Genomic DNA, 26,865 nt, shown 5'->3' with positions numbered 1-26,865 from the left:
TTTTCTTCTTGGTTTTTTAGATTGTACATATCTTGAATGGAGATCAACATTTGCCACATTGTTAACTGCTCCTATAAATAAACTATCTATTCTAGCTCATTATTATGAATTTAGATGTTATAGTATTATCTTCAACAACATGTTCTGTCACTTTAAGAAGCGGTTACTGCTAATGAGCTAGAATAGTTTATTTATCGGAGCGGTTATCAACAATGTGGCAAATGTTGATCTCCATTCAAGATATGTACAATCTAATAAACCAAGAAGAAAAAAGTAAAGATTGAATTACGTAAAGTGAAGGAAGGGTTAATGAACAACCCTATATAGAGGAGGAGCTGGAAAAGAAGATCATCTTGACAAAGGTTTTGAGTAGCTGAAATGCGTAGACGTTCCATTTCACACCTCCACATTATCTGGATACCAACCTCAGATAAACTCCCATAACAACTTCATTGTAAGTTGTCAAAGAATGAAGCGGTAGGAGTTTGAAGGAAAGACAAGGTATTTTTGAATGAGTGCGAGCACTTCACTTCGCATTGATTGGACAAAAGACACGCATCACAAACTGACCTCAGAGAGGTATCGGTCTGGCGAGGACGCCGAAGAAACAGGGAGTACAATTTTTGTGTGAACGCAAGCAACATCACTTATACCCAGAGGGGAGTCTTCAACAATTGAAACACTTGAGGTTAATAACAATTGAATATATATCACTGACTTTGTATCCATCCATTTCCATCGGATATTTGCACTGTTCATACTGGATGTTTATATGATCATTAACAGTTTAACAGATATTGGAATAAACAACGATGAGCACTAAAGTTGCTCTGTAATCAAGGCATAGCCAATTAAACAAATATTCTTAACATCAAGGGAGAGCCTAAACTAAAGGTTTATGAAAACATCGTACTTATAAATAGGAGAGAAATATACACTTGCTCATTGTGACTCTAACCAATGAACTCACTTTACAAATTGTGCACATAAGAGACTTTTTAACACAGCATAATTAACCGCTCCTTAATCTAGTTTAGGTATATCCAGTCTTTTCAGTTGTCATTCAGGATTTGATTACAAATCGATAATACACCTATAAATTGTGGATGTTTAGTCATTGCTAGAAATTTTATATATTAGTGTATATAGATATATTTTATATATCTCAATTCATGTTTTTAAATATAAAATATTTAGAATATATTAAGACACCTGTGTCGAAATTTTACTTAGCCAAGTTTTGCATATATTTTACCAAATTCGTAATATTTTTTATACATTTTTATGTTCTATTTTCACATCAATATTTAGAAAACAAAACGTAGAGGGCGCCACATAGTGCAGATCATACAGGTAAGTGCAGTATATGAATATAGCCAAATAGCTACTCGCGTGGTGTGATGCACATTAGTGCGATACAGGCAGACTGGATCCAAAGGTCGTCCGGTAGACTCTCAGGCACGTCTGGATCAGGTGATATCCTTATCCTTGGAGCATAAGAGATCAAGTGATGGAGATATGGACTAGCGCTAGTAGGCGCTAGTCCATATCTCCATCACTTGATATCCTTATCCCACCAGGGGAAATCCAGGGATTGAAGAGTGTGTCACGCTGAATAGTCAGGCTGTCCTTGTCCCACCAGGGGGAGTCAAGGAACTGAGGAATGTCTCTCACTGGATATACCAGGCTACAGGTGGTGGATGTAGATACACTGAAAGTGTCCCAACAAGGACACAGAAGCATAGGAAAATTCTTATACAACAAAATTAACTTTCAAATCAAGCGCCCGAAGAAGGTTGACATAAGAAACAAACACGTAAAAACTTACATAAAACTTTACGTGTTTCTTATGTCAACCTTCTTCGGCGCTTGATTTGAAAGTTGATTTGGTTGTATAAGAATTTTCCTATCCTCATGTCTTTGTTGGGACACTTTCAGTGTATCTACATCTAATTAAAGATTGGCTACATCCACCACCTGTAGCCTGGTATATCCAGTGAGACACATTCCTCAGTTCCTGGACTCCCCCTGGTGGGACAAGGACAGCCTGACTATTCAGCTTGACACAGGGCCGTACCTTCATGCAGACTTGGGGAAGGAGTGTTTTTTTGTTCTATTCTGACGAAAGGAACGAAAATGATTAGGAACCTTAAATTTACCCTTAGTCTTTATCTTGGGGTAGAAAAACTCCCTCCCCCCCAGTGATAGTGGAAATAATAGAATCCAATTGAGAACCAAATAAATTCTTACCCTGGAAAGATAGTAATCTAGATTTAGACACTGTGTCGCAATTCTAAGTTTTAAGCCATAAAGCTCTTCTAGCTAAAATAGCTAAAGACATAGATTTAACATTGATCTTAACGTCAAATATAGCATCACAAATTAAATGATTAGCATGTTGAAGCAAAAAACAATGCTAGACAAATCAGGATCTTCTATCCGACAAGCTAAACTGTCCAACCAAAAAGTTGAAGCAGCAGCTACATGAGCCATAGAAATGGCAGGTCTAAGAATATAACCAGAATGTAAATAAACTTTTCTGTGATAAGATTCAATCTTCCAGTCTAAAGGATTCTTAATAGAAGTACGATCTTCCATAGGGATAGTAGTACGTTTGGCAAGAGTGGAGATAGCCCCATCAACTTTAGGGACTTATTCCCAAAACTCTAAATTAGCCACAGGTAAAGGATATGACTTCTTAAACCTAGGAGGATTAAAAGAAGAACCAGGTTTAGACCATTCTTTAGTAATCAAATCAGAGAGAGCCTCTGGAATAGGAAAAACCTCAGGAGTAACCTCAGTAGGTTTAAAAACAGAATTTCAAACTTTACTGGCTTTAACAAGAGGACTAGACTCTTCAGTACCCAAAATAACCAAAACTTACTTCAACAATGAACGAATATATTCAATCTTAAACAGATAGGAAGATTTGTCAATTTCAGTGTCTGATTCAGGATCCTCTGAACCAGAGAGATCCTCATCAGCAGAGGATACTTCAGTATGTTGTCGGTCAATACAAATTTCACCAGAATTATGAGAAGTTTTAAGACATTTTATGTTTATTTTAAGGCGGAATAGCAGACCTAGCCTTTTCTATAGCTGTAGTAATATATAATTTACATCTGCAGGAATATCAGGTACATTAGACGTTGAAGGAACAACAGACAATGTATTTGTACTAATAGAAACATTGTCAGCATGCAACAGCTTATCATGACAAATGCCACTTACTTGAGCTGAAGAAATATCAGCTTGTTTACAACAAACACACTTAGCTTTGATAGAACTGTGTTCAGGCATCATGGTTCCTTCAGTAACATCAGATGCAGGATCAGTCTGAAACATCTTGCAAAATGTAAAAAGAAAAAAAATAACATTTAAACAAAATATCCCATTTCCTCATATAGCAGTTTCAGGAATGGGAAAAAATGCTTATGCTAAAATAATATGCAAAAAGGAAAGCATCATAGCTCTCGAATATAAAGAGAGCAAGAAGCATTAAAGGAAGAGGGGTAATATAACAAAAATTTTGGCGCCAAGTATGACGTAAAAGGAAGTGAAAATTTTTGGCGCCAAAGCGAACACCAGGAAATAATGCAACTCGCGTCATAAGCGCAACCTCGCGCCCATAAAAACTAACGTCAACAGACACGCAGCAAATGACGAGACTTGCGTCAAAAAAACCTTCACACCAAGAATGACGCAGTAAAAAACAGCATTTTGCGTCCTCACGAGCCTAGTTTGCCCGCAAAAATTATGGAAAACAAAGTCAAATTGAAGGAACTGAAACCCCAGGTAAGAAAAAAATAATTTAAATAAACTTCCCAAAAACATAATTTCTTTTTTAAGACATGATGAGTCCACGGATCATCTTAATTTCTAATGGGATATTCGCCTCCTGGTCAGCAGGAGGCGGCAACGTGCACCACAGCAGAGCTGTTAAATAGCTCCGACCTTCCCTCCCACCCCAGTCATTCTCTTTGTCTACGTTAGTGATAGGAAGTGGTAAAGTGAGGTGTTGGAATAGATTCTTCAATCAAGAGTTTATTGTTTTTAAAGTAGTACAAGATTGTGCTGCTTTGTTCTAGGGTGTAGCCGTAGTCCACATCAGTCTCTTCAGTAGAGCTTTGGTGGCTTTAGAGCAATGGGAACTTGTGGGAAATATTTCTCACTGCGCCTCCCATACATTGATGCTGCCCTTAACATGATAGCCTAAGTAAGATGACTCAGGCTTTATCTTTTTCCAAAGGCCTATGGGAGGGAGAGATGACCTCTTAAACCTGCTGAGCTGCCCTGCTGTCGGGCAGATTTTAAAGGTAAGTTCTAACTTTTTATTCTGGGTCTGGGGAAATAAGATCTCGGAAAAAGAGGAGCACTTTAATTTATGGGACATAGACTCCTTTTTGTAGAGGAGGATCATTTAGACAGCACCTTCTTGGCAGGCACTGGGGCTGAGGAGAGATTAGAACTTTCACTATGAGCTTTAATCTCTGGGTGTATGTTAGAGGAAACGGCTCAGTATGAAGTGAATGTTTGTTTACGTTTTGATGGGCTAAGTTGCTGATTACCAAGGAGCAAAAGACCCATTTTGGCTACAGACTTAGTCTATCCACTATCGGTGGCTTAACTTTTAAGAAGGAAATCCGTTGCAATAACAATAGAGACCGGGATTTGCCTTTTGATAACGCCCACAATGGGCGGAGCTTCGAGTAGCGCCAATTTGGCTTGCGCGCTCTGACTTACTCTTCGGTTTCAATGTTTAACTTCCTGGTAATTTCGGAAGGATAAGGGCAGTGTCTAGTGAGCTGCGTGAGAACTGGACAGCACTACATTGCTGTGTCCGGTCTTTTGGGCTGCAAGATTTCTCTGGTGTCCGAGGGACTGTTTGACAACTCAGCAAGGTTTAAGCTGTGGTGTAGGGACTTTCTGCTACATTTGAGTATTAACTTTTCCTCCAGTACAGTTAACTTTTCCTCTATACGCAAGAATAAAATGTGACATTTTAAAATTTAAAGACACAGTAACACCATTTATGTTTTAACTGTTTAATAAAGAATTTCAACTGTTATTTGATAATTCATTTTTGTAATAAGAGGTCCTGTTAGATGCCCTTTGTAATGCTAATGCTCTGATGCCAATGTGAAGGAAAAGATCTGACTATGTAATTCATTTACCTGAAGGTGTAACCTGGAATACCTCCATTTATTAATGAGGCCTGGAAAACAGTTCCCAAAGGGGAAGGAGCCTTTTCTATCTTAGCTAAGAGATCTACTATTCCCATAGAGGATAGTTGTGGCTTCAAAGACCCTATGGAAAGAAATTAGAGGGATAACAGGGCTTACAATGACAGCCAGCTGTGTACTCTGCTACCGTCACTAGTGCGGCGGCATGTTGTTTAGAGGCTCTACCGCCAAACTGCCATGAAGGCACCAGGTCCTGTCTGAACTGAAGTTTAGCAGGGACTGCCTTGGTCAGTACCTGGATGGGAGACCGCCTGGGAACCCCAGGTGCGGTAGGCTACGGAGAGCCTGACGGTTAAAGCCTTGGTCTGCGGTTGTGTCCCTTATGTCTAAACTGTTAGCCATTTCCCTACAAGGGGAAAACTGTTTGGACCCGGCCTGTCGAAGATTATCTCTGATATCTCGGGAGGTAAGGGTTGTCTCTTTCCACAGGATAAGAGAAACTAACAAAAAGAATGACAGAGTAATTTTCTTTTCAAGGTTGCATGGGAAATCCTTACTCTGCCTCCAATCAGGAACAGACTAGCCTGCATGGAGACCCAATCAATCTTAGTATAAGGGGAAACAATCCATAAGCCTGCTGTTAAATCAAGGACAGCATGACGGGCATGCCCGATCCGGGACCAGATTTTTTAGGGGGTAGACTTTATCTCTTCTATCAGGCTTGGGTTTGAGATGTTCTGGATCCCTGGGTGATAGAAAATGCTTAACAGGGACACAAGTTTTCCTCTCAAAGGCAGGTTTCTGCTTTCAAGATTTGCTACAGACCAGACAAGAGAGAGGCGTTTACGCTGCGTTGGAGACCTTTCCAGCCTGAGAGTGATTGTTCTGTTCTGGTACAAGAACAGGGTCTGGGATTTTATTCTAGTCTGTTGGGAGTTCCCAAAAAGGGAGGGAACCTTCAGACCAATTCTAGTTCTCAAGAGTTTAATCAAATTTCTCAGGGTACCACCCTTCAAGATGGAAACTATTTGTTCCATTTCTCTTGTAAGGTGTATCCAGTCCACGGATTCATCCATTACTTGTGGGATATTCTCCTTCCCAACAGGAAGCTGCAAGAGGATCACTCACAGCAGAGCTGTCTATATAGCTCCTCCCCTAACTGCCACTCCCAGTCATTCTCTTGCAGCTGTCGACAAGAAAGGAAGTATCGAGTGATATGTGGTGTTTTAGTGTAGTTTATTTTCGATCAAAAGTTTATTTTTAAATGGTACCGGCGTTGTACTGTTTTTACCTTGGGCAGAAATTAGAAGACGAGTTCTGCCTGAGGTTTTTGATGATCTTAGCAGGTTGTAACTAAGGTCCACTGCTGTTCTCACACATAACTGAAGAGTATGGGAAAACTTCAGCTGGGGGAATGGCCTGCAGAATTAACTGCTCTGAGGTATGTTCAGTATATTTTTTTCTAGAGAGATAAGGTCTAGAAAATGCTGACAGTGCCTGATATATTTAAGGTAAGCCTGATTACAGTGATTTAACGACTGGGATCATGCTTGCAGTAAACGGTAATATTCATGTTACTTGCTCTTATTACTTAGTATGTACAACGTTTGCATGATATATAAAAAAGTTTTTTTACTGAGGGTGATAAATCTTTATTTGGGGCCTAGTTTTCCACATGGCTGACTAGATTTCTCCTAGGAGTAGTTATTTATGGCCCTTTCACTTTGAGTGCATGGTGGGAGGGGCCTATTTTCGCTCTCTAATTGCGCAGTAGTTTTTACAATCTGAGACATCCAGCTGCCCTGAAGGAGTCCCCTGACATATAGGACCTCTGTAAAGGGTTTTTGTGCCTACAAAAGTCGTTTTATGGGCAGGTAGGAGCCACAGTAGAGCTGTGGCAGTTTGCTTGTGACGGTTTATAACGGTTTTACCATTTTTCTGATTCGTTTTTGAGCCTGAGGGGTTAATCATCCATTTGCAAGTGGGTGCAATGCTATTTTAGTCTATTATACACACTGTAAAAATTTTGTAGAGTTTACTGCTTTTTTTCACTGTTTTGCAGCTTATGTGATTGTTTTTTTCCCTTAAAGGCACAGTACCGTTTTTTATATTCTGCTTTTTCACATTTATTAAAGTGTGTTCCAAACTTGCTGGTCTCATTACTAGTCTGTTAAACATGTCTGACATAGAGGAAACTCCTTGTTCATTATGTTTAGAAGCCATTGTGGAACCCCCTCTTAGAATGTGTACCAAATGCACTGATCTTACTATAAATTTTAAAGACCATATTCTGGCTTTAAAAAAATTTATCACCAGAGGAAATTGACAAGGGGGAAGTTATGCAGACTAACACTCCCCACGTGTCTGAACCTATAACTCCCGCTCAAGGGACGCCAAGTACATCTAGCACGCCCATTGCGTATACTTTACAAGACATGGCAGCAGTTATGAATCATACCCTTACAGAGGTATTGTCCAAACTGCCAGGGTTACAAGGAAAGCGAGACAGCTCTGGGGCTAGAACAAATACAGAGCTCTCTGACGCTTTAGTAGCTATGTCTGATATACCCTCACAATGTGCAGTAGCCGAAGCAGGAGAGCTTCTATCTGTGGGTGATTTTTCTGATTCAGGGAAGACACTTCAACCTGATTCTGATATGTCTACATTTAAATTTTAAACTAGAACACCTCCGCTTGTTGCTCAGGGAGGTTTAAGCAACTCTGGATGACTGTGACGCCATTGTAGTCCCAGAGAAATTGTGTAAGTTGGATAAATACTATGCAGTGCCTGTTTACACTGATGTTTTTCCAATCCCTAAGAGGTTTTCAGAAATTATTACTAAGGAATGGGATAGACCAGGTGTACCGTTCTCTCCCCCTCCTGTTTTTAAAAAGATGTTTCCTTTAGATGCCGCTAGACGGGACTTGTGGCAGACGGTCCCTAAGGTGGAGGGAGCAGTCTCTACCCTAGCGAAGCGTACAACTATCCTGGTCGAGGACAGTTGTGCTTTTCTAGATCCAATGGACAAAAAATTAGAGGGTTACCTTAAAGTTTTTATTCAACAAGGTTTTATTCTCCAGCCTCTTGCATTCATTGCCCCAGTCACTGCTGCTGCGGCTTTCTGGTTTGAGTCTCCAGAAGAGGCTCTACAGGTAGAAACCCCGTTTGATGATATCCTGACAAGCTTAAAGCTCTTAAGCTAGCCAATTCATTTGTTTCTGACGCCGTTGTTCATTTAACAAAGCTAACGGCTAAGAAATCAGGTTTTGCTATTCGGGCGCGTAGGGCGCTATGGCTTAAATCCTGGTCAGCTGACGTTACTTCAAAGTCTAAGCTTCTCAACATTCCCTTCAAGGGGCAGACCCTATTCGGGCCTGGACTGAAGGAGATCATTTCTGATATTACTGGAGGAAAAGGTCACGCCCTTCCTCAGGATAGGTCCAACAAATTAAGGACCAAACAGACTAATTTTCGTTCCTTTCGAAACTTGAAGAGTGGCGCAGCTTCAACTTCCTCTAATACAAAACAAGAGGGAAATTTTGCCCAGTCTAAGCCGGTCTGGAGACCGAACCAGGCTTGGAACAAAGGAAAGCAGGCCAAAAAACCTGCTGCTGCCTCTAAGATAGCATGAAAGATCAGCCCCCGATCCGGAAACGGATCTAGTAGGGGGCAGACTTTCTCTCTTCGCCCAGGCTTGGGCAAGAGATGTCCAGGATCCCTGGCCGTTGGAAATTGTGTCCCAGGGATATCTTCTGGACTTCAAAGCTTCTTCCCCAAAAGGGAGATTTCATCTCTCCCAATTATCTGCAAACCAGATAAAGAGAGAGGCATTCTTACATTGTGTTCAAGACCTCCTAGTTATGGGAGTGATCCACCCAGTTCCAAAGGAGGAACAGGGGCAAGGCTTCTATTCAAATCTGTTTGTAGTTCCCAAGAAAGAGGGAACCTTCAGACCAATCTTAGATCTCAAGATCCTAAACAAATTTCTCAGGGTCCCATCCTTCAAGATGGAGACTATTCGAACCATCCTACCTATGATCCAGGAGGGTCAATATATGACTACCGTGGACTTAAAGGATGCTTATCTTCACTTTCCGATACACAGAGATCAAAATCGGTTTCTCAGGTTCGCCTTCCTAGACAGGCATTACCAGTTTGTGGCTCTTCCCTTTGGGTTAGCTACGGCACCAAGAATCTTTACAAAGGTTCTAGCGTCACTCTTAGCGGTCCTAAGGCCGCGGGGTATAGCAGTAGCCCCTTACCTAGACGACATTTTGATACAGGCGTCGAATTTTCAAATCGCCAGGTCCCATACGGACATTGTTCTGCCATTCCTGAGGTCTCATAGGTGGAAAGTGAACGAAGAAAAGAGTTCTCTACCCCCTCTCACAAGAGTTTCCTTCCTAGGAACTCCGATAGATTCAGTAGAAATGAAGATTTACCTGACAGAGGCCAGGTTGTCAAAACTTCTAAATTCCTACCGTGTTCTTTATTCTACTTCTCGCCCTTCAGTGGCTAAGTGTATGGAAGTAATCGGCTTAATGGTAGCGGCAATGGACATAGTGCCGTTTGCCCGCCTACATCTCAGACCGCTGCAACTTTGCATGCTCAGTCAGTGGAATGGGGATTACACAGATTTGTCCCCTCTACTAAATCTGGATCAAGAGACCAGGGATTCTCTTCTCTGGTGGCTATCTTGGGTCCATCTGTCCAAGGGTATGACCTTCCGCAGGCCAGATTGGACAATAGTAACGACAGATGCCAGCCTTCTGGGCTGAGGTGCAGTCTGGAACTCCCTGAAGGCTCAGGGCTCGTGGACTCAGGAGGAGGCACTCCTTCCGTTAAACATTCTGGAACTAAGAGCGATATTCAATGCTCTTCAGGCTTGGCCTCAGCTTGCTGCGGCCAGGTTCATCAGATATCAGTCAGACAATATCACGACTGTAGCCTACATCAACCATCAAGGGGGAACAAGGAGTTCCCTAGCAATGTTGGAGGTTTCAAAAATAATTCTATGGGCAGAGGTTCACTCTTGCCATCTATCAGCTATCCATATCCCAGGAGTAGAGAACTGGGAGGCGGATTTTCTAAGTCGGCAGACTTTTCATCCGGGGGAGTGGGAGCTCCATCCGGAGGTATTTGCACAGTTGATTCAATTTTGGGGCAAACCAGAACTGGATCTCATGGCGTCTCGTCAGAACGCCAAGCTTCCTTGTTACGGATCCATGTCCAGGGATCCCAACGCAGCGCTGATAGATGCTCTAGCAGCGCCTTGGTCCTTCAACCTGGCTTATGTGTTTCCACCGTTTCCTCTGCTCCCTCGTCTGATTGCCAAGATCAAGCAGGAGAGAGCTTCAGTGATTTTGATAGCACCTGCGTGGCCACGCAGGACTTGGTATGCAGATCTGGTGGACATGTCATCCCTTCCACCATGGACTCTGCCGCTGAGGCAGGACCTTCTACTTCAGGGTCCTTTCAACCATCCAACTCTAATTTCTCTGCGTCTGACTGCTTGGAGATTGAACGCTTGATTTTATCAAAACGTGGTTTCTCAGAGTCGGTCATTGATACCTTAATTCAGGCTCGAAAGCCTGTCACCAGGAAAATCCATCATAAGATATGGTGTAAATATCTTCATTGGTGTGAATCCAAGGGTTTCTCATGGAGTAAAGTCAGGATTCCTAGGATATTATCCTTTCTCCAAGAAGGATTGGAGAAGGGATTGTCAGCTAGTTCCTTAAAGGGACAGATTTCTGCTCTGTCTATTCTTTTGCACAAGCGTCTGGCGGATTTTCCAGACATTCAGGCGTTTTGTCAGGCTTTAGTTAGAATCAAGCCTGTGTTTAAACCTGTTGCTCTGCCATGGAGTTTAAATTTAGTTCTTAAAGTTCTTCAAGGGGTTCCGTTTGAACCTCTGCATTCCATAGATATCAAGCTTTTATCTTGGAAAGTTCTGTTTTTGGTAGCTATCTCTTCAGCTCGAAGAGTTTCAGAGTTATCTGCCTTACAGTGTGATTGCCCTTATCTGATCTTCCATGCAGATAAGGTAGTTTTGCGTACCAAACCTGGGTTTTTTCCTAAGGTGGTATCTAATAAGAATATCAATCAGGAGATTGTTGTTCCGTCACTGTGTCCTAATCCTTCTTCAAAGAAGGAACGTCTATTACACAATCTTGGCGTGGTTCGTGCTTTAAAGTTTTATTTACAAGCTACTAAGGATTTTCGTCAAACATCTGCATTGTTTGTTGTCTACTCTGGACAGAGGAGAGGCCAAAAGGCTTCAGCAATTTCTCTTTCTTTTTGGTTAAGAAGTATAATCCGCTTAGCTTATGAGACTGCTGGCCAGCAGCCTCCTGAAAGAATTACAGCTCATTCCACTAGAGCGGTGGCTTCCACATGGGCTTTTAAAAATGAGGCTTCTGTTGAACAGATTTGTAAGGCAGCGACTTGGTCTTCGCTTCATACTTTTTCTAAATTCTACAAATTTGATACTTTTGCTTCTTCGGAGGCTATTTTTGGGAGAAAGGTCTTACAGGCAGTGGTGCCTTCCATTTATGCGCCTGCCTTGTCCCTCCCTTCATCCGTGTCCTATAGCTTTGGTATTGGTATCCCACAAGTAATGGATGAATCCATGGACTGGATACACCTTTACAAGAGAAAACAAAATTTATGCTTACCTGATAAATTTATTTCTCTTGTGGTGTATCCAGTCCACGGCCCGTCCTGTCATTTTAAGGCAGGTGTTTTTTATTTTTAAACTACAGTCACCACTGCACCCTATAGTTTTTCCTTTCTCTTGCTTGTGTTCGGTCGAATGACTGGGAGTGGCAGTTAGGGGAGGAGCTATATAGACAGCTCTGCTGTGGGTGATCCTCTTGCAGCTTCCTATTGGTAAGGAGAATATCCCACAAGTAATGGATGAATCCATGGACTGGATACACCACAAGAGAAATAAATTTATCAGGTAAGCATAAATTTTGTTTTTTTTCTCTTGATCCAAGAGCGTCATTTTATGACATCAGTGGAGTTATGATGCGTACTTAAATGTTCCCATCCACTGGAATCATCACAAGTTGCTAAGGTTTGCCTTTCTGGTCAAACACTTCCAGTTGTTGCTCTTCCTTTCGGTCTTGCAACAGCTCCCAGAATTTTCACATGGGTTCTGTGATCTCTGTTGGCAGTGCCTTGATAACAAGGAATTGCAGTGGCACCCTATCGGAACGATATCCTAGTCCAGGCGCCTTGTTTTGATTAGCAAGATCCCACACAAACTTGGTGTTGTCCTTCCTACGATCTCACAAGTGGAAGGTAAATTTGGAAAAGAGTTCTTTTGTTCCAAATACAAGGGTAACTCTCTTAGGATCCTCTATAGACTCCCTGTCTATGAAGATTTTTCTGACAGAAGTCAGGAAATGAAAGATTATCGATTTTGTTTAGTCCGTAGTCCATTCTTCGGCCTTCAGTGGTTCAGTGCTTGGAGTTAATTGGGCTGATGGTGACGGCAATGGACATCATCGCGTTTGCTCGTTTCCATCCCAGACCTTTTGCGGGTAAGCATGCTCAGGCAGATTCAATCCAAAAGGTGGTTATCTCTGGATCATCTCTCCCAGGGAATTTGCTTTCGCAGTCCGTCTTGGGTGATTGTGACAACAGACAGCCTCCTAGGGTGGCTCAGGGAGCTTGGACTAGGCCGGAGTCTGTTCTTCCTATAAACATTCTGGAACTGAGAGCGATTTTCAGTTCTCTCCTGGCCTGGTCTGTTGGCCACGGTCCGGTTCCAGTTGGACATCATATCTTCGGTGGCTTGCATCAATCATCAGGGAGGAACGAGGAGTTCCTTAGCGATGACAGAAGTAACCAAGATTATCCAAGGGGCGAAAGCCCATTCTTGTTGTCTGTTGGATATCCACATCCCAAGGGTATAACAAGTGGGAGGCGTTTTCTTGAGCAGACCTCTTATCCGGGTTAGTGGGAGTTCCTCCCGGAAGTCTTCTCCAGCTTGATTTCAATTGGGGTCAACCGGGTTTGGATCTCATGGTATCTTGACAGAATGCCAAGTTCCAGAGATACGGGTTGAGGTCTAGGGTTTTCCAGGCAGAACTGATAGATGCTTGCCGGTCCCTTGGACCTTCAGTCTAGCATACCTATTTCCTCAGTTTGCTTTTCTTCCTCGGTTTATTGCTTGAATCAAACAGGAGAGGGCCTTGGTGATTCTTATAACGCCGGCCTGGCCTCGCAGGACTTTGTATGCAGATCTGGTGGAGATGGCATCTCTACCACCTTGGAAACTCAGTTGAGGAAGGACCTTCTGATCAGGGGCCCTTCTTTTGCCCAATTCTAGTTTCTCTGAAACTGACTGCTTGGAGATTGAATTATTTTTATCCAAGCGGGGTTTTTTTCTGGCTCGGTCAGAGACCATGATTCAGGCTTGTCGCCTGTATCTAGAAGGTTTTACCATATGATTTGGTGTAAACATTCCTATGGTGTGATCCAAGGGCTACTCATGGAGTGAATGTTGTCCCTTCTCCAAGAGGGTTTGGAGAAAGATTTATCAACAAGTTCCCTAAGGGGTCAAATCTCAGAATTTTCTTTTTTTTGTTACACAAACTTCTGGCAGATTTTCCAGATGTATAATCATTTGATCAGGCCTTGGTCGGGATCAGGCCTGTGTTCAAAACAGTTATTCCTCTTGAACTTAGGTATTCCTTAGATACTAAGTTGTTATTTTGGAAAGTTTTTTTTTTTATTTTTTTTTTGCTATTTCTTCTGCTCGTAGAGTCAGAGCTCTCGACATTACAGTACGAGTCTCCTTATCTTATTTTACTCTCGGATCAGGTAGTTTTACGTACTAGATTAGGATTTCTTCCTAAGGTTGTTTCTGATCGGAACATTAATCAGGAGTTGTTGTTCCTTCTGTAAGAAGGATTAGGATGCAAATAAGGAACGACTTCTACACAATTTGGACGTGGTCCATGCGCTAAAGTTTACCTGTAGACGACTAAGGAGCTTTGTCTTCTTTGTTTGGGATTTTCTCAGGAAAATGTACGGGTCAGAAAGCTACGGCTACTTTCCTTTTGGCTGAGGAGTATCATACGCTTGACATATGAGACCGCTGGGCAGCAACCTCCTGAGTTACACCTCATTCCACGAGGGCTGTTGCTTCCTCATGGGCATTTCAAAATGAAACTTCAGTGCACCAGATTTGCAAGGCTGCAACTTGGTCTTCTCTTCCCAATTTTTCAATCTTTTACTAGGTTGACATTTTTGTTTCCGCTGAGGCCGCTTTTGGGAGAAAGGTTCTTCAAGCAGTGGTGCCTTCTGTTTAGGTTCCCTGTCTTGTCCCTCCCGTATCATCTGTGTACCCTAGCTTGGGTATTGAATCCCATTAGTAATTAAGATGATCCGTGGATTCATTGTGTCTTAAAAAAGAAATTAAAATTTATGGTTACCTGATAAATATATTACTTTATCACGATGAGTCCACGGCCCGCCCTGTTTTCTTTAGACAGGTTGGGGGTTATGTAAACTTCAGACACCTGCACCATGGCTTTTCCTTTCTCTTCCTAACTTTGGTCGAATGACTGGAGTGGGAGGGAAGGGAGGAGCTATTTAACAGCTCTGCTGTGGTGCTCTTTGCCGCCTCCTGCTGACCAAGAAGTGAATATCCCATTAGTATTTTAAGATGATCCGTGGACTCATTGATTAAAAAAAGAAATACATTTATCAGGTAAGCATACATTTTCTTTTCTATACTGAAACTGATAGACTGCATAAGGGAAATTATACATAGACCTGACTCATGGCAAATATAAGAAAACACATATTTAAAACTTTACAATATTATTTAAAGCGCCAAACATAGCTGAGAGTGTCTTAAAAAATGATATACTTACCAGAAGACACCCATCCACATATAGCAGACAGCCAAACCAGTACTGAAAACTATCAGCAGAGGTAATGGTATATAAGAGTATATTGTCAATCTGAAAAGGGAGGCAGCAGATGAATCCCTGCGACAAATTAGAGAGCTTTTGAATAGATTTCCCATAGGTGAAACCATGAAATCAACAAGCAATACTCCCTTCACATCGCTCTGACAAACACTGTACTCTGAGTGGAATTGGGCTTCAAAATGCTTAAAGTGCCTATCATATAAGAAATCAAGCCCATCTTACTTCACCACCTCCATAGGAGGCAAAGTTTGTAAAACTAAGGTATGAGTGTGGTGGGAGGGGTATTTATAGGCATTTTGAGGTTTGGGAAACTTTGCCCCCCTCCTGGTAGAAATGTATATTCCATACGTCACTAGCTCATGGACTCTTACCACTTACATGAAAGAAAGTGGCACATGTCACTGCTGCCTACATGCCCAGGCTCAGCGCTTTTTTTTTCCCTTTAGCACTATGCACACTGCTGACCCAGAATCCTTTAAAGTGAAGGTCAATTTAGATGAATTAGTGCCAGGTTTTTAATAATCCTAGTAAAAACAAGGGCACTTTAATTCATCAAATTAACATTTCACTCGTTTTCTTTTAAAACTTACCTTTTAATTCTGAGAGCCGCTCCAGCGATTCCTCAGCCCGTCGCAAGTCCAAAATGACAAATCCGGCTTCCTCCAATCAAGGCATTGCCTCAGGCCATGATTCCCCCCCCCCCCCCCGGGAGGGAAAGCAGTGATTGGAGGAAGCCGGATTCGTAAGAAGAGGCTTCCGACGGCCGGGGGAATCGCTTGAGGGGCTCTCAGGATTTAAAGCTAAGTTTTAGAAGAAAATAATTTTGATGAATTAAAGTGCCCTTGTTTTTAATAGGATTTTTAAAAACCGGGCCCTAATTCATCTAAATTGAGCTTCACTTTAAGGGAAGGGGCAAATTATGCTTCATGTCATGTGGGTAATTAAGTGGTTAAATCACTCCTGTGTTTTTTTATCTTTTGTTTATATGTCCAGGGCCATCAGTGGCCGAGTAACCGCTGCTCTGACGTTCCAGGGCTGCTATTTAATGAGCAGGTTTGTCTGCCCTGGTGTAAGTGTCATTCCTCGTTTGCAGGTATTCCTTGTTTGCAGTAGTTAACCACCAGGGAACCTTGGAGAGTGGGCATTACACAAGCTTCATCCGACAACACAAGGACCAGTGGTTTAAATGTGATGATGCAATTATCACCAAGGCTAGCATTAAAGATGTTCTAGACAGCGAAGGGTGAGTTTGACCATATAATTGTATGTTGAGGATCACCTTTGTGTCATGTCTGCCTCACAGAGCACAGTAACTGCAACAGTTTCCTGCAACTCCTAGCTGTGTGTGTGTGTACGAGCATGGCGCCCTGCAACTCCCAGCTGTGTGTGTGTGTGTGTACGAGCCTGGCGCCCTGCAACTCCCAGCTGTGTGTGTGTACGAGCCTGGCGCCCTGCAACTCCCAGCTGTGTGTGTACGAGCCTGGCACCCTGCAACTCCCAGCTGTGTGTACGAGCCTGGCGCCCTGCAACTCCCAGCTGTGTGTGTGTTTACGAGCCTGGCGCCCTGCAACTCCCAGCTGTGTGTGTGTGTTTACGAGCCTGGCGCCCTGCAACTCCCAGCTGTGTGTGTGTGTTTACGAGCCTGGCGCCCTGCAACTCCCAGCTGTGTGTGTGTGTTTACGAGCCTGGCGCCCTGCAACTCCCAGCTGTGTGTGTGTTTACGAGCCTGGCGCCCTGCAACTCCCAGCTGTGTGTGTGTGTACGAGCCTGGCGCCCTGCAACTCCCAGCTGTGTGTACGAGCCTGGCGCCCTGCAACTCCCAGCTGTGTGTGTGTTTACGAGCCTGGCGCCCTGCAACTCCCAGCTGTGTGTGTGTGTGTGTGTTTACGAGCCTGGCGCCCTGCAACTCCCAGCTGTGTGTGTGTTTACGAGCCTGGCGCCCTGCAACTCCCAGCTGTGTGTGTTTACGAGCCTGGCGTCCTGCAACTCCCAGCTGTGTGTGTGTTTACGAGCCTGGCGCCCTGCAACACCCAGCTGTGTGTGTGTGTACGAGCCTGGCGCCCTGCAACTCCCAGCTGTGTGTGTGTTTACGAGCCTGGCGCCCTGCAACACCCAGCTGTGTGTGTGTGTACGAGCCTGGCGCCCTGCAACTCCCAGCTGTGTGTACGAGCCTGGCGCCCTGCAACTCCCAGCTGTGTGTGTGTTTACGAGCCTGGCGCCCTGCAACTCCCAGCTGTGTGTGTGTTTACGAGCCTGGCGCCCTGCAACTCCCAGCTGTGTGTGTGTTTACGAGCCTGGCGCCCTGCAACTCCCAGCTGTGTGTGTGTGTTTACGAGCCTGGCACCCTGCAACTCCCAGCTGTGTGTGTTTACGAGCCTGGCGCCCTGCAACTCCCAGCTGTGTGTGTGTTTACGAGCCTGGCGCCCTGCAACTCCCAGCTGTGTGTGTGTTTACGAGCCTGGCACCCTGCAACTCCCAGCTGTGTGCACGAGCCTGGCGCCCTGCAACTCGTGTCTGTGTGCGGCTATTATAAAAAAGGAATTGATTCTACCACTTTTAGTACTATTCGGGTCTCTTATCGTTCAGATTAAATGTGTTTAGCCTTGTAATATCATATGTATTGTGGTAAAAGGTGCTAAGTGACATTAACTTCTAATCAGTTAAAGGAACTGAAAAGAAAGGGTGATACTATATAAGCTCTCTGGTAAGACCCTTAAAGGTTTATTGAAATTGGGGTATTGGCATCATAGAACAATTAAAACATAAAACTTTATTAGCAAAAACGTTAAAAAATGGGTAAATTAAAACTAAAATGCTAACGGTAATGTACCCCGGTTATGAGTACCGGATATATTATATCAAAAGAGGTCGCCTTGTGAATGGTTACTGAACCCAACAGTAAATATAAGTCACTTTGCTAGGTATATAGCAAGATCCACTGCCTCAACTAGATTGCTAACTGATAGAAATATAACGTCACTATCACCACTTAAGCAAGTAAGTAATAAGTCAATGTATTTACTTAAAAAAAAAATACAATATCAGGCAAGCAAATACAAAAAAAAACTGTATAACCCAAATTACTGTCCTGGAGAAAAGACTTAATGACATGAACCACCTATTTAACATATTACAGAAGGTCAAAAACTAGTTTGTGGCACAATAGACCATATACATAACAATATAACACCAATTTTACTACTGACCACCCAGGAGGCTGGTTTCCCTTTTGACCTTTCTAGGAGTTAAACTCTTTTACTCCCTGTAAACCATGAATTATGGACTCCCTTTAGATCTATCAAATCATCGAAATGTCCAGTAATATAATCACCAACTGTTAATACAGATAGGTCTGAGTAGATATATATAGGGGCTGATCCAAAATGTTTAGATATAGCATACAAAAGAGGTTTTTACAACCCGGTAGGGCTTAATCGCCAGGATGATGGGCTAAGTTCAGTCCTCTTCACCGGAGTTACCCTCTGGATTCCTTAATGCTCCTTAGGTCAGTTACCCCAGAGTCAAGTCATCTGCCTGGACCTTTCTCCTTTCCAGAGCCTCTGTGCTCAGCCCGCATAAAAAGCACACACGCCAAGTTGTTGGTTTTTTTTTAATGAGGTGAAACATTATTTTAGTAAGCTTAGCTGACACCTATTACCGCTGCAATGATCACATATTATACATACACATCACACACTGGCTGTAGCCAAAGTACTTGCGGTTTGACTGTCCAACTTGTGATGGCTGCTTCTTGTCTTTTGGGGTCCTTCTGGCTTGCCCCCAGCTGCACAGTCTTTGCAGAAAGTCTTATTCCTGCTCAGGTTACGCCAGACTGTCACCCACTATGCAGGACGCCCGACGCGGTCTTTTATTTCACCGCTGAAGTTCTTCTTGAGGATCTCTGCTGAGAGTTTTACTTGCTTCTCCGGTTCTTTTTACAGAGCAGCCTCAGCTGTGGCTTGTGCGGGCATCTATGTACCTGACATTTATTGTAGGCACTCCTGGAATCTTAACCATTCTAGGCTTCTCTCTGTATTATGCGGTTTGCCCGTATGCTTTTTCCCAGGTACCTGGATATGTGGATGTCGCTTTGATGGCCAGAGAGCCGCAGGCCTTGGTGAAACGGCCCTTGTTCCTTGCCTTAGGTTTCCGCTCACCAGAGAAAAGCCCTCAGGCCGGGTATCACTCTTCACGGCAATGAGGTATATGGCGTGGAGATAGTCTGAGGTGTTGCTCTGTCTCCCTGAACCACGGGACCTCAGAATCACGCATCTGCGTGTAGTTCCTCCTACCAGCGGAAGTCCCCCCTGTATAATAGAACTTATAATATTCCATACCGTATATATGTTAGGCTGTACCGCCATACATTAACATTATCTGTGGTTAAATAAGTCTTGGTGGATACAGGAATCACTTCTGAAGTGGCTTGCTATTAGCCCTGGTTTAACTACGACTAGGTATCCTGGCTAATAATACTTATTATTTTCCACACTGTGTATCTGTTTTAGGCTATATCACCATATAAAAACTTGCGCTGTTAATAGGTCTAAATTAATGCAGGATTCGCTCCCAAACAAGCCTACTATTTACATATGTTAATTAACAGTATCACATTAGCTGCGACTAAGTATTGGAATTAATATTAGGGTAAATTACTGCTGCAAGTTTAAAAATAAAGAGCTCCCACTATCTCACTCCCCTCCCTTGACATGTTTTGCAGGCATTCAGGCTTTATTAAAAGACGAGGTGTCACAGCAACTTTTTGATGTCAGACCCGTCTCTTTGCATACAGCGAATCGGATCCATAGGATATTGTTCCCATCTTAAGACTGACACATTATTCTATAGTGTGATGGGTAGTAGCTGGCTATATTTCCATCAAATCCATCCTTATTTATTAGTTCAATATTCAGGAAAATGATATATTTAGTACTTTGCAGTGATGTTTTTTGTATCTCTGACCAGAAAGGGAATATCCATAACCTGAAAGGTAAATACCCAGCTGTTTGAAAAAAAATAGTTTCTTTTTCATGATGTACCGAGTCCACGGATTCATCCTAACTTGTGGGATATTGTCCTTCCTGACAGGAAGTAGCAAAGAGAGCCCCACAGCAGAGCTGTCTATATAGCTCCCCCCTTAACTCCACCCCCCAGTCATTCTCTTTGCTTGCTCTAAGCAGGAAGAGTGAAGAGAAGAGGTGTTAAACTGTTGGTTTTTATTTCATCTTCAATCAAGAGTTTGTTATTTTTAAATGGTACCGGTGTTGTACTATTTGCTCTCAGGCAGGACATAGATGATTTCTGCCTGGAGGATGATGATCTTAGCATTTGTAACTAAGGTCCACTGCTGTTCCCATATGAGCTGAGGAGTACAGGAAAACTTCAGTGTGAGGAACGGTTCTTGCTATATAGTAATGAGAGTTCAGTCATTTTTCTGCAGAGACTGTGTTAACTCAAAGGCTGACAGTGTCCCCATTAGGGGAAGGGTAAGCAGTAATCCTAGTATGAGAGGTTTTACTAGCTTGCATAAAGGGCTAAAAAAAAATTTGGGCACTCAGTTTGTTTATATGAAATTGGTACAAACATTTGTGTGTTCTGGGAGTAACGTTTAGGTTTATGGGACGTTTGCTTGAGGGGTCATTTGGCTTATTTTGGGTTTGTTATAACCCACATGGTTTTCAAACTAAGTTTGTTAGATTTGAGTAGGCCCCAGTAACATCGAGTGAGGTGGGCGGGGCCTATTTTTGCGCCTCAGTTGTTTAGAAGCCTTTGTGGAACCCCCTCTTAGAATGTGTCCCACTTGTACTGATATGTCTATAAATTGCAAACAGCATATTTTGACTAATAAGTTTGGCATTAGATGATTCTCAGACAGAAGGAAATCAGGTTTTTGCAATCTAGTTCTCCACAAGTGTGACAACCAGTAACGCCCGCACAAGCGACGCCAAGTACTTCTAGTCCGTCTAATTCTTTCACTTTGCAAGATATGGCTTCAGTTATGAATACTACCCTCAGAGGTTTTATCTAAGCTGCCTGGTTTGCAAGGGAAGCGCAGTAGCTCTGGGTTAAGAACAAATGCTGAGCCTTCTGACGCTTTAGTAGCCGTATCCGATATTCCCTCACAAGGTTCTGAAGTAGGGATGAGGGATTTGCTGTCTGAGGGAGAGATTTCTGATTCAGGGAAGACATTCCCTCAGACAGATTCAGATATGACGACATTTAAATTTAAGCTAGAGCACCTCCGCTTATTGCTTAGGGAGGTTTTAGCTACTCTGGATGATTGTGACCCTATTGTAGTTCCAGAGAAATTGTGTAAAATGGACAAATATTTAGAGGTTCCTGTTTACACTGATGTGTTTCCGGTCCCTAAGAGGATTTCGGACATTGTTACTAAGGAGTGGGATAAACCAGGTATTCCGTTCTCTCCCCCTCCTGTTTTTAAGAAAAAATTTCCCATTTCTGACACCATAAAGGACTCATGGCAGACGGTCCCTAAGGTGGAGGGAGCTATTTCTACCCTGGCTAAGCGTACAACTATACCTATTGAAGACAGTTGTGCTTTCATTGATGCTATGGATAAAAAATTAGAGGTCTCCTAAAGAAAATTTTTGTTCACAAAGGTTTTCTTCTCCAACCTATTGTGTGCATTGTTCCGGTAACCACTGCAGCTGCCTTTTGGTTTGAGGCTCTAGAAGAGGCTCTTCAGATGGAGACCCCACTAGATGATATTTTGGACAGAATTAAGGCTCTTAAGTTGGCTAATTCTTTTATTACAGACGCCGCTTTTCATCTTGCTACATTAGCGGCTAAGAATTCAGGTTTTGCCATTTTAGCGCGTAGAGCGTTATGGCTTAAGTCCTGGTCAGCTGATGTGTCATCTAAATCTAAGCTTTTGTCGATCCCTTTCAAAGGTAAGACCTTATTCGGGCCTGCATTTAAAGAGATAATTTCAGACATTACTGGAGGGAAGGGTCATACCTTCCCTCAGGATAAGTCAAATAAGTCTAGGACCAAACAAAATAATTTTTGTTCCTTTTGAAACTTCAAGAGTGGTCCCTCTACCTCTTCCCCTGCTGCAAAGCAAGAGGGGAACTTTGCTCAATCCAATCCAACCTGGGACCTAATCAGGCTTGGAACAAGAGTAAACAGGCCAAAAAGCCTGCTGCTGCCACTAAGTCAGCATGAAGGGGTAGCCCCCGATCCGGGACCGGATCTAGTAGGGGGAAGACTCTCTCACTTTGCTCAGGCCTGGGCAAGAGATGTTCAGGATTCCTGGGCAGTATAAATTGTAACCCAGGGATACCTTCTATATTTCAAGGATTCCCCTCCAACGGGGAGATTCCATCTTTCTCAATAGTCTGTAAACCCGACAAAAAAAGAGGCGTTCTTACGCTGTGTAGAAGACCTCTTTACCATGGGAGTGATCTGCCCAGTTCCAAAAGCAGAACAGGGGCAGGGGTTCTACTCCAATCTGTTTATAGTTCCCAAAAAGGAGGGAACCTTCAGACCAATTCTGGATCTCAAGATCCTAAACCAATTCCTAAGAGTTCCATCTTTCAAGATGGAGACCATTCGGACTATCTTACCATTGATCCAGGAGGGTCAATATATGACCACCATGGACTTAAAGGATGCGTATCTACACATTCCTATCCACAAAGATCATCACCAGTTCCTAAGGTTCGCCTTTCTGGACAAGCATTATCAGTTTGTGGCTCTTCCTTTCGGGTTGGCAACGGCGTCGCAAATCTTCACGAAGGTGCTAGGTTCCCTTCTGGTGGTTCTAAGGTCACGGGGCATAGCAGTGGCGCCTTATCTAGACAACATTCTAATTCAAGCGTCGTCCTTCCAACTAGCCAAGTCTCACACGGACTTAGTGTTGGCCTTTCTAAGGTCTCACGGGTGGAAAGTGAACGTAAAAAAAAGAGTTCTCTTTCCCCCCCTCACAAGAGTTTCATTTCTCTTGTTAAGTGTAGTCAGTCCACGGGTCATCCATTACTTATGGAATATATCTCTTCCCAACAGGAAGCTGCAAGAGGATCACCCAAGCAGAGCTGCTATATAGCTCCTCCCCTCACATGTCATATTCAATCATTCTCTTGCAGCCTAACTAAAGATAGGTCGCTGTGAGAGGTCTGTGGTGTTTTTTAACTTTATTTCTTCAATCAAAAGTTTGTTAATTTAAATGGCACCGGAGTGTGCTGTTTGTTCTCAGGCAGCATTAGAAGAAGAATCTGCCTGTGTTTTCTATGATCTTAGCAGACGTAACTAAGATCCACTGGCTGTTCTCATCTGAGGAGTGAGGTAACTTCAGAAAAGGGGAATAGCATGCAGGGCCCCCCTGCAAACGAGGTATGTGCAGTAAATTATTTTTCTGAGGAATGGAATTGACTGAGAAAATACTGCTGATACCAATGTAACGTAAGTTCAGCCTTAAATGCAGTGATAGCGACTGGTATTAGGCTGATGTGTGTGTGTACACTGAATGTATTTTTCTAAGGAATGGAATTGACTCTGAAAATACTGTTAATACTGAAATAATGTATGAGCCTTAACTGCAGTAAAAGCGACTGGTAGCAGGCTTATTAATAACACTTCATAACTTTTAAAATGTATGTTCAAAACGTTTAATGGCATGTTAATCGTTTTTTGTGAGGTACTTGGTGATAAAACTTATTGGGGCATGATTTTTACCACATGGCCATCTTTGTTTTCTGCATAGAAACAGTTATCTGAGCTTCCCCACTGTTGTAATATGAGTGGGAGGGGCCTATTTTAGCGCTTTTTTTGCGCAGTAAAAATTCAGTCACAATCTGTCTACTTCATCCTCCATGATCCAGATCGTCTCTAGAGATCTCAGGGGTCTTCAAAATTCATTTTGAGGGAGGTAATCAGTCACAGCAGACCTGTGACAGTGTGTTTTGACTGTGTTAAAAACGTTAATTATTAAATTGTTATCCGTTTTTGGGTATTAAGGGGTTAATCATCCATTTGCTGGTGGGTGCAATCCTTTGCTAACTTAATACATTTACTGTGAAAAATTGGTTGCTATAACTATTTTGGTTCATTGTTATTTCAACTGTGACAGCTTTTTGTGCTTCTTAAAGGCACAGTAGCGTTTTTTATATTGCTTGTAAATTTATTTAGAAAAGTATTTCCAAGCTTGCTAGTCTCATTGCTAGTCTGTTTAAACATGTCTGACTCAGATGTATCTCTTTGTTCACTATGTTTAAAGGCCAATGTGGAGCCCAATAGAAATTTGTGTACTAATTGCATTGATGTTACTTTAAATAAAAGTCAATCTTTACATGTAAAGAAATTATCACCAGACAACGAGGGGGAAGTTATGCCGACTAACTCCTCACGTGTCAGTACCTTCGCCTCCCGCTCAGGAGGTGCGTGATTTTGTGGCGCCAAGTACATCAGGGAGGCCCTTACAAATCACTTTGCAAGACATGGCTACTGTTATGACAGAAGTATTATATAAATTGCCAGAATTAAGAGGCAAGCACGATAGCTCTGGGTTAAGGACAGAGCGCGCGGATGAGGTGAGAGCCATGTCAGATACTGCGTCACAGTTTGCAGAACATGAAGACGGAGAGCTTCATTCTGTGGGTGACGGATCTGATCCAGGGAGACTGGATTCAGAGATTTCTAATTTTAAATTTAAGCTTGAGAACCTCCGCATATTGCTAGGGGAGGTATTAGCGGCTCTGAATGATTGTAACACGGTTGCAATTCCAGAAAAATTATGTAGGTTGGATAGATACTATGCGGTACCGGTGTGTACTGACGTTTTTCCTATACCTAAAAGGCTTACAGAGATTATTAGCAAGGAGTGGGATAGACCTGGTGTGCCTTTTTCCCCCCCTCCCATATTTAGGAAAATGTTTCCTATAGACGCCACCACACGAGACTTATGGCAGACGGTCCCTAAGGTGGAGGGAGCAGTTTCTACTTTAGCTAAGCGTACCACTATCCCAGAGCGCTATGGCTTAAATCCTGGTCAGCTGACGTGACTTCTAAATCTAAATTGCTTAATATTCCTTTCAAAGGGCAGACCTTATTCGGGCCCGGCTTGAAAGAAATTATAGCTGACATTACGGGAGGTAAGGGCCATGCTCTACCTCAGGACAGGGCCAAATCTAAGGCCAAACAGTCTAATTTTCGTGCCTTTCGTAACTTCAAGGCAGGAGCAGCATCAACTTCCTCCGCTCCAAAACAGGAAGGAGCTGTTGCTCGTTACAGACAGGGCTGGAAAGTTAACCAGTCCTGGAACAAGGACAAGCAGGCCAAGAAACCTGCTGCTGCCCCTAAGACAGCATGAAGAGAGGGCCCCCTATCTGGAAACGGATCTAGTGGGGGGCAGACTTTCTCTCTTCCCCAGGCTTGGGCAAGAGATGTCCAGGATCCCTGGGCGTTGGAGATCATATCTCAGGGATATCTCCTGGACTTCAAAACTTCTCTTCCATGAGGGAGTTTTCATCTTTCAAGGTTATCAGCAAACCAAATAAAGAAAGAGGCGTTTCTACGCTGTGTACGAGACCTCTTACTAATGGGGGTGATCCACCCAGTTCCGCGGACGGAACACGGGCAAGGATTCTATTCAAATCTATTTGTGGTTCCCAAGAAAGAGGGAACCTTCAGACCAATCTTGGACTTAAAAATCCTAAACAAATTCCTAAGAGTTCCATCATTCAAAATGGAAACTATTCGAACCATCCTTCCCATGATCCAAGAGGGTCAGTACATGACCACAGTGGACTTAAAGGATGCCTACCTTCACATACCGATTCACAAGGATCATTATCGGTACCTAAGATTTGCTTTCCTAGACAGGCATTACCAGTTTGTAGCTCTTCCCTTCGGATTAGCTACGGCTCCAAGAATATTTACAAAAGTTCTGGGCTCACTTCTGGCGGTACTAAGACCGCGAGACATAGAGGTGACTCTGAAAACTTGACGCTTGTATCAGAATGTCGTCTAGGTACAAACTGCCAAGTCTCATACAGAGATAGTTCTGGCATTTCTGAGGTTGCATGGGTGGAAGGTGAACGTGGAAAAGAGTTCTCTATTACCACTTACAAGGGTTCCCTTTCTAGGGACTCTTATAGATTCTGTAGAGATGAAAATTTTCCTGACGGAGGCCAGGTTATCAAAACTTCTAAATGCTTGCCGTGTCCTTCACTCCATTCCACACCCGTCAGTAGCTCAGTGCATGGAAGTAATCGGCTTAATGGTAGCGGCAATGGACATAGTACCATTTGCGCGCCTGCATCTCAGACCGCTGCAATTGTGCATGCTAAGTCAGTGGAATGGGGATTATTCAGATTTGTCCCCCCTACTAAGTCTGGATCAAGAGATTCTCTTCTATGGTGGCTCTCTCGGCCACATCTGTCCAAGGGGATGACCTTTCGCAGGCCAGATTGGACGATTGTAACAACAGACGCCAGCCTTCTAGGCTGGGGCGCAGTCTGGAACTCCCTGAAAGCTCAGGGATTATGGACTCAGGAGGAGAAACTCCTCCCAATAAATATTCTGGAGTTAAGAGCAATATTCAATGCTCTCCTAGCTTGGCCTCAGTTAGCAACCCTGAGGTTCATCAGATTTCAGTCGGACAACATCACGACTGTGGCTTACATCAACCATCAAGGGGGAACCAGAAGTTCCCTAGCGATGTTGGAAGTCTCAAAGATAATTCGCTGGGCAGAGTCTCACTCTTGCCACC

The 26,865-nt window shown here is 43.1% G+C and overlaps 1 protein-coding gene across 1 annotated transcript in view; it reads left to right on the top strand.

The window, feature by feature from the left end:
- USP22 (ubiquitin specific peptidase 22) overlaps positions 1–26,865 on the top strand; it is a gene marked incomplete in the record, with an annotated part of 358,413 nt that overhangs the window by 309,426 nt on the left and 22,122 nt on the right. Inside the window, 1 exon segment of the mRNA XM_053694724.1 lies at positions 16,231–16,380. Coding sequence (XP_053550699.1) covers positions 16,231–16,380 — 150 coding nt within the window.

This window comes from Bombina bombina, chromosome 11 (assembly GCF_027579735.1).
Source record: "Bombina bombina isolate aBomBom1 chromosome 11, aBomBom1.pri, whole genome shotgun sequence".
NCBI classification, from domain to species: Eukaryota; Metazoa; Chordata; class Amphibia; order Anura; family Bombinatoridae; genus Bombina; species Bombina bombina.
This window is presented reverse-complemented; position numbering and strand designations above follow the sequence as displayed.